Below are 12046 nucleotides of genomic sequence, written 5' to 3'. Positions count from 1 at the left end.
GATACCAATGTCCACAATAACCACCTCAAAGTAGACCATGAGCCCATGGAGGGAAGAAACAGCCATGGAGAAAATGGCAACCATGTCAATGAGATTACACATGAACAATGGAAGATGCCCACAGATGAAACCAGCAGCAATGCTGAGGGTGAAGGGCATCGAGGTCGCAGTATGGATGCCATGGCCCCAGAATCAGACTAGGCTGACTAGGATCTACTGTATAAGCTAACATATCTAGTTTAAGCATTATTGTGTACCAATAAAATACCCCAAACTTATGATGATATAATAAGCATGCATTTCTGATAGGCCTCTCAGGACTTGTTCTGTTTTTATTACACACTCTAGTTTACAACTCACCAGTTACATATACAATTCATTGTTCTCACTGGCAGGCTGCAGGGCTAATTTTAGGGTCCTTATTCTCCTTCCTTGACCACAGTTGCTTGATCAGACCAATTTCCTTCTCCTTCCTTGACCACAGGTGCTTGATCAGCCCAATTTCCTGCACTGCCGGTGCGCGGGATGCTGGGGAGTCGGGTGAACAGATCCACCTGAAAAGTAACTCCACAAATATGGCCATCATCATCTTCGTGTGTGATTGCCCTTACCTTGTGTAAGGGATGAACAAAGCTCGTCAGCCCACTTCCACTTGTAAATATGCAGCCTGTTAGACCATTTTAAAACACTTCTTAATATTGAACTTGCGTTAGTTACTGCAAATTGGGTCAGAATTCTATCATCATAAGGCATTGACGACGAAAAAGAAATTAAAGGGTAATGGAAGAGCACCAATTTGGACTAACCTGGAGGAAAAGGTGCAAAAGATTTTCCACAAGCCTCTCTGATGATGTCGAGATCATGAGAGTAGACTAGGGATCCATCACCTGCCATGGCCCACTGAAGCTCCACACTTCCATCTCGATCCTAACAGGAATAGCAGCTGTATTAGCTCTAGCATTGTGGGAGATGCAATGTTTTTGACCAACCAAGAAAAGTAAAGATCTCCAAGCTAGTGTTGAATGAGACAGACTACATTCAAAAATAAAATTTGTCTTGAACAAAGTCAAAGACAAGTTTAATCATATATATTTCAATTGTAAGTTCATTTCAGAAATGCATAACCCACCCTCGCTGCAAAAAGGGTACCAAATCTAGCATCAAAGAGAATAAATGCGAATTTTCCTTGCAGATCTTTGATGACTTGATCTGGCGGGTAGGGTGCTCGATCTCTTAGAACTTTATAAGCTTCAACCACAACCATGGCTTCTGTTGCTTGTCTTGGAAGGCCGTAGTGCCTTCTAAGGTCACAAGTGTTCTCCAAAATCCCTATAAAAATGCAGAAGACATCGTCTATGACAACTATGGACCTGCCAAATACAGAAATAGACAACTGAGAGCACTGTATAGAAAAACAAGAGCTTCACTTTTGCTTGCAGGCTTTGGCGCAAGAAAAGCTCAACTAGTATAATCAAATATCCTGTAATAATCTTTTGTGAGAACTGAGATGAGAAGAATATTGGCTTAGAATATCAGCAAGAAAACAATGAGGCATGGAACTAAAAGACGATGAAGATCAAATATCAATCAATACCTTGGGTGTGATTGAATACTTTCGTCGGCATGGGACAAGGCCATGAAATTCCCATTTGAAAGACAGTACACCGTGCTCTCAGGACATGAAGATTGGAAAGTCTCCAAAATTTCCTCTCTGGTCTTTGCCTTCTCCAACACATTCGAAGGAAGCCTCAGCTCCTCAGGTGGTTTTCCAATTGCTTTCTCAAAAACCGCCAACATTTTCCAGCAAACCTTCAACAACATACAGCTATTTCTCAGAATGGAGCAGCTTGTACATATACAATCTTGGTTTCTATGCTTTTGTCCACATGCTTATCTGGAGAAAATAAGTCTGGCTAGCTTACAAGAGAGTGTTGGGAGGCACTGTGCATGTGGCAGCTCCAAGGATTACATCAGGGCAAGACGTGGAGTCTGCTGCAAAAGGCAAGCGTTATAGCAAGTCATATATTATTGCCCAAAAAAAGTTGTCTAGCTCTTAAGGTGTCCGTTACAATCTTTCATAGTCAAATTTCAAATTCCGATAAATAGAAAATGATTTTGTCAAGACAGAGGAGAGAGGAAAAGAAAAAACTAAAGCTTTATGTTGTAATAATGGAATTAAAGAGGGGGAAAATAGTAGCTTAATGTACAAAATCCTATCAAATAGATTGCTGGGTACAATTTTACAAAATTGTGAGTGTACTTTGACCCAGCATAACACTAAAACTGGTCAGTGCCAAGAAAAGAATTTACATGAAGATCGAAAAGAATGAGTGACTATGTCTGGATGATGGGTAGTGTAATTTTACTTGATATAAGCAACTGTACAACCATAATTCATTGTACTTTCTTGTTCATACTTGGCTACTCGTGGATGGTTTTTCAAAATCTCAAGTGCTCGCTCTTTAACAACCCCTGTGCCCATCCCATGTATGACAAAGAGAACTGATTGAGATTGTCTAGCAGAGATGACCATGTCCAGGAGGTCAGAAGCTTCCTCCACCCTCATGCCACGGAGATCCACGGTGTTCTTTGACGTTTGTAATACTGGACCATAGGCGACCTCCCCGCTTTCGGTTTCCCCAGTACGACTCTGCGAAGCCTACAATATCAATCAAAATGATCAGCCTCTATCTTTGGATTTGATTCCAAACATCTACAAGCCATGGAAACCGGTCAAAACCCCCAAACAGGATGTTTGATGGTACTAAGAATAAATAATTACTCATTACATACCTGCTGCTTCAAACGTGGGGCAGAATTTGTCATTGGATTCTTCTCAATACTAGGAACAGCTCTGATGTCATTCTTCTTCAAGCGAACCTTTATTTTACCGTATTGTACAAGGACTGTCCCATCATCTCCAGGTGTTTCAACAACAGTAGCTAACTTATCTCCCAGTCTCTTCAAATGGACTTGCTCCCCAGGTTGGGGCGTGTATGAAGCGGTAGATGTCTCGCTAACCAACAAATCATCATCAGGACAATGAGCCTTAATAACAGATGCAATTGCAGCTTCTGATTTCCTAATCAGCAAATTCAACTGATCAGCACCAGCAGTTTTGAGTTGGTTATCAAACTCGTTCAGCACAGATTCCATTTGAGATTTTGCAGTCTTCACTTCTTTCTGAACCTGTAGGGTTTCCTTTGCCATAAGAGCTCTCTTGCGCTTATCAAGATCTTCTGCCTCATCTTGGATCTTCAATTTAATAAAAGAAAAAAAAAAATAAAGACGTAAAGAGCCACATAAAACAAGATAATGAAAAAAATAAAGGTAGCATGAGAGAAAAATGCAAATCTGTTCCAGACTAGAGCTACTCAAACAATACCTCACGATAAAGATCCATGATATCTGAATGAAGTGATGCAGCCATTTTTGCCTGAGCTTCTAGTCTGCCTCTTTCCTCTATTAATGACCGATATAGCAAACCTTTTCGCTCTTGTTGGTTTTCAGGCATTAACCTCTCCACCAATTTTTGTGCACGCTCAATTATGCGTTGATTAAAACCAATCAATTTAGCAATACTCAATGCATTTGAATCACCAGTACTTCCCCATAGGATCCGATAAGTAGGTTGTAAGGTTTCTAGACAAAATTCCATGGCTGCATTTTCAAACCGATTATCCTTTTCTTTCAGGCGACTTAAATCCGCATAATGAGTAGTCACAACAGCTAAGTTAACACGGCCTTTGAGATATAGCAAGATGCTGGCAGAAAGAGCAACACCTTCTGAAGGATCGGTTCCACTGCCAATTTCATCAATGAGGACAAGTGATTCTTTTGAGGCCACTTCCAAAATATTACAGATCCGTGATATGTGCCCACTAAACGTTGAGAGATTTTGCTCAAGAGACTTCAATTGAAAAACAATAGTCAGACTAAAATGAAAAACTTAAAGAACCTAGGATTTTCTGCCATAATTAAGGTAAACTACTACCTGGTGATCTCCAATATCGGCTAGAACAAGATCAAACCACGGAAGCTTTGGGTGGTTCTTAGCAGGCAGATACATGCCAGCCTTTGACATGAGAGATGCCATGCCCAAAGCCTTCATGGAAGCTGTTTTTCCTCCAGTATTAGGTCCTGAGATTACAACCACTCTGGTGCCACATCCAATTTTGATGTCTATTGGCACTGGAAAATCAGATGCACGACCAGATAAACTTCCAGTAATCATTTTTAAACCATTAACGTCATCAGAGGAAAGATGATTTCTAGAACTGGATGCAAGAACGTCAGATAAATTTTTAAGAGATGGCTCAAGCAGCAATGGATGTTGTAGTCCTTCTATATCTACAGATGTTGCTAAACTGGCGCCACCAGAATCTAAGTCCTGGCAATCCTTGGAACTAAAAATTGGGCATACCCCATTCATCCGTAGAGCATAAGCAGCTCTAGCAAAAGCAAGATCCACTTCTAGAACTTTATCTAACAAATACATTATCGGTGTTTCTGATTTTGCAATTTCTGATGTGAGGAAGCTCAAAATGCCTATTTCCTCAGCTCTCTCAGCATTTGAAAGCCTCACTTCCATGTTATTCAACTCCACAGCTTCTTTGGGTTCCACAAAGTATGTTGCGCCAGAACTACTAACATCCAAAACTATGCAACCCGGAAGCAAATGTTTGTGAGTAGCCCTAACACCCACACACATCCTAGCCCTGCGCTTAGTCACCAAAGGACTGTCAATGCCACCAGCTTTAAAAATCTGGGTTGACACTTCCTTCAACAAAGAATCCAGATTTTCCATGTTACTCTTCCTTTCTGACCTAATGATCTCCAGGTCTTCACTAGCTGTGTCAACAATTATTGAAAGCTTGCAATCTATGCATAATCCTATCGTTTTCTCCAGCTCCACTAGGAAATCACAATCGTCAAGTATTTCAAGCAGGGGCAAGTACCTGTTCCAGTACAACTTAACAAAAAATAAATCATAAAAATTTGATTTGTCTTAATATTATCTATCACAGTAGAGTACACAACCACATGCTCATTAAAACGAAAACATAGAACAAACATAAAGGAAATAAGTAAATAGATAAAGCAAAAGCTCAATAACACCGATACCTGTCTGTACAATCTGCACTAAAAGCCAAGCCCTTCAATTTTTCGAACAATCCCTTCGCGGCGTTCAGCGTCCTACGCACAGCGCAGAGCTCGTTGATGCTAAGCAATTTGCCTGAAACCGCGGAGCTCACGATGCCCGAGACGTTCTCGATGGCCGAGAAATCGGACGGCGGAGAACCGGCCATCGTGATGGCATCCACGGCCGCGGTCGTCTGATCGAGAAGCTTCTGGCTCTCCTCCTTGGACCGGCCGACTGGAATGTGGGCCTCCTGCGCGGCCGAGAAGCCCATGGCGGTGAACGCCAACGCCGAGAGCTGCTTGCAGACCGAGGCCCATTCTAGGATTTCTAGGGTTTCGGATTGAAGGGAATGGGCGAGGCTGAGTTGGTTGGACAGTGACTCGGGCGAGTAGGAAAGCGAGAAGTTAGCGGTGGCGGTTTTGAGGGCTCTGGTACAGAGGTTCGAAGGTTTGGGGACGGAGATGAAGAAGAGGTTGCTGCTGAGTTTCAATGGAGGAGTAAGAGAGTGAACGAGCGGATTCGAAGAGTTGAACATGGCGTCGTTGGTTTTGACGTGATGGGTTTTAGCACCTTATCCGTGAAGATGCAACTGTGGAATCAATCTCCCGCCTCGTAACCAAAAAATTTCTGGAGGCAATCTGGGCTTTGGCCCGCCGCCTGCTGGGCTTGGGTCATTTGCTCAATTTAATTTTCTCAACGACACGACATGTCGTTTTCCTTTTGCCTGTCATCAGCACCAATTTGGCTGAAGCCATTTCTGTTTTACTAGTAGTAGACATGACAAAGGCAATATTGTAGTACACTAGAAAAATCAATATTTAACAAGTAAATTTTCGAGAATATCTGTTTTGTTTTTTTTTTTTTAACAATAACGGATGAAAGGGACGAAAAAGCACGATTAATATTTCACCTTTTGAGGACTCTCCATTTTATACACAATACACGCGTACTAGGACTCGACGCTAATATCTTACTCAAGGAGCCCCCAAACCCCTGCCCTCGTCTGCATATATTTCACCTTTTGCTTTCACAGCTTGTTACAAATTGAGAAATGGAAAATTAACTTGTAGCGGCTAAACTAAACAAAAACCACCACTTAAGCAGAGATGATCAATCAATTCAATCCAACACAACCAGCTTCTGATACTCTTGGCCGGATATGGCAGCTTCCATGGCAAGGTCCGGTTGAACTTCCCCGTCATTATCCAAGAAGAGCTTGATCAAATTCTTAGAGAAGCCACTCAACAGAGCCACTCCGGATTGTGTCCCGGTCACCGGCGTCGCCTTGGAGTGCCTCAGATTCCAAAACACAATCTGCGGCACTGCATTACCATACCCTTGATTCTCAAACTCCTTCTGTATCACAGCGTAATCAGTCTCCCATCTGCTAGACGACGAAGCCTCATCAAACTCCTTGTCGCTGAACACAAACACCCTCTTTATCATGTCCTCCGGCTTCAAATTCCCCTTCTCGGGCACTTTCAGAATCAAATCAAACACCTTTTGGAAATCAGTGTTGCAACCAGCCTCCATCCTATTCACAAACTCACACTTGGATTGAGATCATCGCCTTGAATCAAATGCAGCTGAGACCACTGACTGAAAGTGATCACCTTTCCTTTCCATGGATCTTCACTCAATTCAGACACGAAAATCCCCAATGCCACGGAAACCTTTCATGGGGGTTCCTTCCATGCTTCCCGAGACGTCAGAAACAGCCAGGCAATTCCTCATCTTGCCTGGCTTTAACATGTCGTCTACCATTCGCTTCCACTGAAGCTCAGCCACTCGCCCCCCATCGCCGCGGATGTCCTCTCGCCTCTATCGTCAGAACTATAGGGATTATTATTGAGGGAGGCTGAGCTCTCGAGGACCAAGATGACTTGAAGGAGCCATTGAAATTGTGATTTTGGTTTGAGAATTGAGGGAGGGTTTGCAGGGGAAGGTTTTGGACCGGTGCGTGATATGCCCTCTTTTATATAGGAGTTGTTACTTGGGCACCAAGGAATTTGTTAGTTCTAGGACCACAATTTTTCTTTCTGTAATTCTTTTGTTTTATTATTATCAGTTGCTTATATTTATTCATAATATATATCCTTTGATTTACCCCAAAAGATTAAAAAAAAAAGAAAAAAAAGGGAAGGAAATTAGTTGGAAATTGTTATATTACAGATTTGGGAAGCACCAGGCTCATCAAAAGCCAAGAGATGCAGAGCCATACATGAATGATATCCCACAAGTACATATACAAGGAGATTGGCTTGTAAATCACGAGCGTAATTATTTTGCCAGAATCGGAACGCCGCATGCTGCCGGAGCATGCTTCCCCTCTTTGAAGACAAGGTTTCCTCTTACAAAAGTAGCTGAAACTTTTCCAGATAACTTTGTTCCCATGTAGGCTGAAATCCCCTGTACACAGAAAGGTAACACAGTCAAAACCTTGTTGTGTCATAACACAGAACAGAAAACAAGTTTAATATAGAACAGGATGCCATACAGGGTCTTAAGAATGTTATCAAGAAACAAGCAAAGTTACACTCAAAAACAGAGGATACATAAGGAAGGCATACCGAATGCTTGAGGTAAACAGGGTCATCATCAAGGTCAAACTCCACATCTGGATCCCACACTACCATATCTGCATGGTACCCAATTGCAATTGCCCCCTGCAAATTTAGAATTCAATTCATCAGCACAATGAGATTCATTTCTGTATGAAAATCACTAAAACATATAAAAACTTGATGATGATATCACCTTCAATTCTTGTCCGGCAAGCCTGGCGGGCCTTTCGCTCCACCATAAAGCTAACTGTTCCAAAGTCACTCCATATTTCTGGCCATATGACCATGTCACAGGAAGAACAAACTGCAAATGCCCCTGAGAATGCCAGTTAGTTTCTGAAGCCAATCACAGACCATAACATTTGCAAGGAAAAATATGCCAACCTGCAAAGATGATATGCCACCCCAAGCCCTCAAGAAGTCTCCATCATCAAGAAGCTTAAGTTCCGGCAGAGTTGGTGAATGATCAGAGCTTATCATGTCAACATGTCCTGCCTGAAACAAAACATTGAAACCAAATAGAACCAATTTGATGGTGAATAGCTATCCTATCATATACACAGGAAAACATAGAATGATTATATACCAACAAAGCCTCCCACAGTTTTTCCTTGTTGGCTGCATCACGGATGGGTGGAGAACACTTAAAACGAGTATCTCCATCCCGAATCTCTTCTGCTGAGAATGCTAAGTAGTGGGGGCATGTCTCCACAGTTACACTGTCACCACCACTTTTTGCATCCTGCAATAATGTAGACACCCAGTTGCATTGTTTATTCATGAACACTAATAATTTGCTTTCAGTTGAAAGTAGCACTCTGGTAAAATTGTGGGTGCAGATAGAGCTGAATCAGTAGAAAGTTACAAGTGAATGGCCATTTGTACTATAGGAGTCACAAGATCCACAACAACCACATACATACTTATAATAGACTACCTTAATAAGATCTAACGAATTGCTTGAGTCAGACAAGTGAACAATATGAAGATGAGCTCCTTCCGCTGGGGCACCAATCCTTGTGTCCTTTGTCAAGGTCAAGAGATCCCTAATAGCTGCCTCTTCCCTGGTTTGGAAACAGAGACGAAAAATTACATTCAGGGTTATTTCCTTACAGCAAGTATAGGGAAATTTTTTGCAATATAGATTCAGCATTCAAAAGTCAAAACATTGGCGCGAAAAATATCTTACCATGAAGCTGGCCTGGTCTTGAGATACGTCGAATAAGAACGAGCATCGTTACTACCACCTTCAACTCCCAAGTCGCTTTCAAGATCTAGTTGTTTCTCTGCATGTACAAGTAAAGGCCGCCTATATTTTGCCAGCACAGACAGTCCCTCCTAAGGAACAAATAATTGAAAAAATATGCAGATGTTTGAAAAGACATCAAAATTGTGCAAAAAACATTGCATCTCAAGAAGCCAACTGATCATGCAAGTCTTCAGCCATCACGAATGAATAATTAATGGTGCTGATTAGATTAGTACGGGTAGAGTTGGATAAGCAGCAATGCAATTAAGTCATTGATTCTATGCTTTTAATTTATTTTGCAAGCTAAATCAGATAGTGGGAAGACTGAATCTCATGAAACAAACCTTAATATGACTGGCATTTGTCATAGGAAAGTCATTGATCCCTGATGGACACATGAACGACTACAAAAACAGATACAGAGAAACTCATCAGATTAGGATCGTATAACATCTTAATATTCCTGCAAAAGTTGAGGAACAGTACTGTTTCAGAAAGCAAGAAAATAGAAAACTGGTCCACATTCGATCAACATGAACCAATAACCACACGCTCTAAAATATGTCTGTACACCTCAAGACACAAGAGATCTGCATTAGTTGGGAATAACTTTAATTGTGCCTCAATAAATGTAATGAAACAGATATCACTATCCTATTATGAACTACAAATTCCTAGCTTACCTAATACATAGACTAGCATGTGTTCACTATTCTATTAAAGTGTTTACCTTCAAACCAAGAACACCAGCATTTAACAAATCCTCAAGAGCAGATGCGTTGAATGCGTTTTCAGGAACAAGACCTCCCCAGAAACCTGTTACAATATGCATTTAAAAACCAGTAATTCTCAAATGTTTTAGTATGATGGTATCCCCAAACATGTATATAGTTCTAAGAGCATACCGACATCAACGTAAATTCTGCTCTCCGCGGCCTTAATCTTGAGCTGCAAAGTCTCTCTGGAGACAGTGGATGGATCACTATTTAGAGGCATGTCAACCAATGTAGTTATCCCACCTTCAACAGAGCAAATATTAATCTATAAGCGATTGAAAAGCTACAAAAAAACATAAGAATGAAGCAGAGGTATAAGCACACCAGCAGCAGCAGCCTGGGTCCCTGATGGAAATCCTTCCCATTCAGCTCTTCCAGGATCATCAAGATGTGCATGCCTGCAATTAATAGAAACCAAGGCATTTAAATTCCAATGAAAACCTTTGTGACCATACAGAAAAAAGACCACAGTGAGAAAATTAATTGTGGTGTCTTACACATCAACCAAGCCAGGCATTACCACAGCCTCTCCATAATCAATTACATTCTCCAACTTGGTTTTCCCATTCTTTTCCTCTTCTTTAACAATGGAGACAATCTTCCCCTCCTTTACCTCAACTGCTCATTTACACATTTCATAAATGAAACTAAATCAACCATTTGGTTCCAAAACCATAATATAGTGCCATAATGTGGTTTCTAAAATCTACGACGGAAAATCATCCAATTCAAGACTATTGTTTAGACATGCCTGCTCCAGAAATGATCCCGTGAGGTGTCAAGATGCGCTTGCTGGTTATCCAGTAATGTTGGTAAGGAAGCAGGCTGCAGTTTTTCTGATATTGCTGTAAAATAAAAAGTAAAATAAACTCCATTATGACACTCAAATTGCAATGCAGAGCCAAAACTGAGGAAGTGAAATACTCAGTAGAATTCATGAACAGACCAACAAAACTACAACTTCTTTTTTGATGGGTTCTTCACCATGCATATACAAAATACATTGGTATATACGCAGAAATATGTTCATGCAAAGTGGCAATATTTTTTTGGTACAACTTTCAGTATCATTCAAAATCAGAATATGCTTTTAGCAAAAGTTCATGGATCATAGAATTCAAAGACTGAAGTAATCCCATTAAAATTTAGTGTATATTCATTTCGTCGTGGATAAAGTAATCCCATTAAAATTTCTTAATGGAACATCAAATTGGTTATAATGTAGTGTAGGACCGCATAACTTCTCTCTCATCCATGATTTCACACACATTATGAACTCATCATCCATTGATCAATTAGTTAATATCTCAAATCCACTTGCCCTGTTGTCCACTAACAGAGTGATACTATTAAAAGAGAAGGTAAACTATACAAAGAAACAGAAATTAGGCAGGCAAATGAACACCCTTGAGAATCAAAACAGTACATTGCAATGATTTTCTTCACAAAAAGCTGTTTGGTTGACGAGAAAATGGGCCAAAAAGACAAATTCAAATCCGAATTCAGAAAAAAAAATTTCCATATTAAAGAAAAAACCAAATTATTTGAGATTTTCATGTCATCAGAATCAATAACACAACAACCATATAGAGCTCAAAGATCATTTTGCTTTCTTTGCACTCCATTTTCGAGAAAGCATCTATGAACAAGTATAAAAACAAGGAACTAACCCAACAAAATAAACACAAGAAAATTGAGAGAATAAAATTCAATTAAGCTTCATAAACATAAAAGATCAGACCTTTGAGGGATTTTGGAAATAGAAAAATAGTAGAAAAGAAGCGAGAAGTGTTAGCAGTGGCAATAGCTTCCATTGTATCGCCTCCATTTCTTCTGCTGCTGACTTGCTAACAAGTAACACAGACTGACACGCAGGCGCTCTCTTCCTCTCTCTCCAGGTTTTGGTCGAGCCATCCACGGGGCAACTTATCTTGGTGACGTGCGGGAAACGGGGTCCATGTATGGACCAGTGGGATTTGGACACGTGGGGAGTTGGAAGATGACAAACGGCACTTGCGCTGTCCATGTGCCCGTGAAGTTATCGATTCCTGTAACTTATGAATCTTGGGAAGATTCTTGATTCCTTTTCGCTAGTGGCCAGGGCGACCGACTAGTCGTACTCGTATCTGGCGTGAAAAATATATATAATATATAGGCTTAATATTGTATTAGATATATACGTATGTATTTTTTAATAATATATTTATATTTTGTACACATCTTAAGGATTCGATAAAAATATATTTTTAAAAAGCAAGTGTATAATATTTGTATTGTATATGTACATATATATTTTCAATATTTAATACACATA

The 12046-nt window shown here is 40.5% G+C and overlaps 3 protein-coding genes and 1 pseudogene across 7 annotated transcripts; all 4 read right to left on the bottom strand.

The window, feature by feature from the left end:
- Positions 1–278: 278 nt before the first annotated feature.
- LOC117624826 (endonuclease MutS2) lies at positions 279–5719 on the bottom strand. 5 transcript variants are annotated; one of them, XR_004585373.1, is made up of 9 exons: positions 5125–5719; positions 3995–4958; positions 3386–3910; positions 2794–3255; positions 2418–2659; positions 1595–1992; positions 1130–1370; positions 807–927; positions 279–667 (listed from the first exon to the last, which is right to left on the bottom strand). XR_004585373.1 is itself a non-coding variant. In XM_034356294.1 (7 exons), exons 1-6 carry the CDS (start codon positions 5676–5678, stop codon positions 1971–1973), a joined length of 2769 nt encoding a protein of 922 aa, XP_034212185.1. In that variant the 5' UTR covers positions 5679–5719; the 3' UTR covers positions 1694–1809; positions 1923–1970. The 5 variants fall into 5 exon arrangements, 3 of the variants coding, with proteins under 3 accessions (XP_034212185.1, XP_034212186.1, XP_034212184.1); XR_004585374.1 differs by having other exon boundaries at positions 1595–1989; XM_034356294.1 differs by lacking the exons at positions 279–667; positions 807–927; positions 1130–1370 and having other exon boundaries at positions 1694–1809; positions 1923–1992.
- LOC117624192 (stem-specific protein TSJT1-like) lies at positions 1106–1797 on the bottom strand. Its single transcript, XM_034355333.1, has 2 exons — positions 1595–1797; positions 1106–1370 (listed from the first exon to the last, which is right to left on the bottom strand). Exons 1-2 carry the CDS (start codon positions 1795–1797, stop codon positions 1106–1108), a joined length of 468 nt encoding a protein of 155 aa, XP_034211224.1.
- A 306-nt stretch (positions 5720–6025) lies between the features above and the next one.
- LOC117624191 overlaps positions 6026–12046 on the bottom strand; it is a 7700-nt pseudogene continuing 1679 nt past the window's right edge.
- Positions 7278–11613, bottom strand: LOC117626591 (allantoinase-like). The gene is made up of 14 exons (XM_034358339.1): positions 11474–11613; positions 10484–10577; positions 10230–10350; positions 10057–10130; positions 9862–9975; positions 9687–9772; positions 9301–9360; positions 8897–9045; positions 8645–8771; positions 8294–8449; positions 8092–8202; positions 7901–8011; positions 7714–7809; positions 7278–7552 (listed from the first exon to the last, which is right to left on the bottom strand). Exons 1-14 carry the CDS (start codon positions 11558–11560, stop codon positions 7424–7426), a joined length of 1515 nt encoding a protein of 504 aa, XP_034214230.1. The 5' UTR covers positions 11561–11613; the 3' UTR covers positions 7278–7423.

The sequence above is a fragment of the Prunus dulcis genome, chromosome 4 (assembly GCF_902201215.1).
Source record: "Prunus dulcis chromosome 4, ALMONDv2, whole genome shotgun sequence".
Taxonomy (NCBI): Eukaryota; Viridiplantae; Streptophyta; class Magnoliopsida; order Rosales; family Rosaceae; genus Prunus; species Prunus dulcis.
The sequence above is the reverse complement of the archived record's forward strand: the minus strand, read 5'-3'. Positions and strand labels throughout refer to the sequence as shown.

Bases quoted from the DNA above. Each gene is read 5' to 3' on its own strand.
- LOC117624192 (XM_034355333.1), bottom strand. From the start codon at position 1,797: ATGTTGGCGGTTTTTGAGAAAGCAATTGGAAAACCACCTGAGGAGCTG. The intron at 1,371-1,594 runs GTATTGATTGAT...TGTATTTGGCAG, and splicing joins AGTATTCAATCACACCCAAG to GTCCATAGTTGTCATAGACG.
- LOC117624826 (XM_034356293.1), bottom strand. From the start codon at position 5,678: ATGTTCAACTCTTCGAATCCGCTCGTTCACTCTCTTACTCCTCCATTG. The intron at 4,959-5,124 runs GTATCGGTGTTA...GTACTGGAACAG, and splicing joins AGTGCAGATTGTACAGACAG to GTACTTGCCCCTGCTTGAAA. The intron at 3,256-3,385 runs GTATTGTTTGAG...ATTAAATTGAAG, and splicing joins TCATGGATCTTTATCGTGAG to ATCCAAGATGAGGCAGAAGA.
- LOC117626591 (XM_034358339.1), bottom strand. From the start codon at position 11,560: ATGGAGGCGATACAATGGAAGCTATTGCCACTGCTAACACTTCTCGCT. The intron at 8,012-8,091 runs GTTGGCATATTT...GGGCATTTGCAG, and splicing joins GTGGCATATCATCTTTGCAG to TTTGTTCTTCCTGTGACATG. The intron at 7,553-7,713 runs GTATGCCTTCCT...TTCTGTGTACAG, and splicing joins CTGTTTACCTCAAGCATTCG to GGGATTTCAGCCTACATGGG.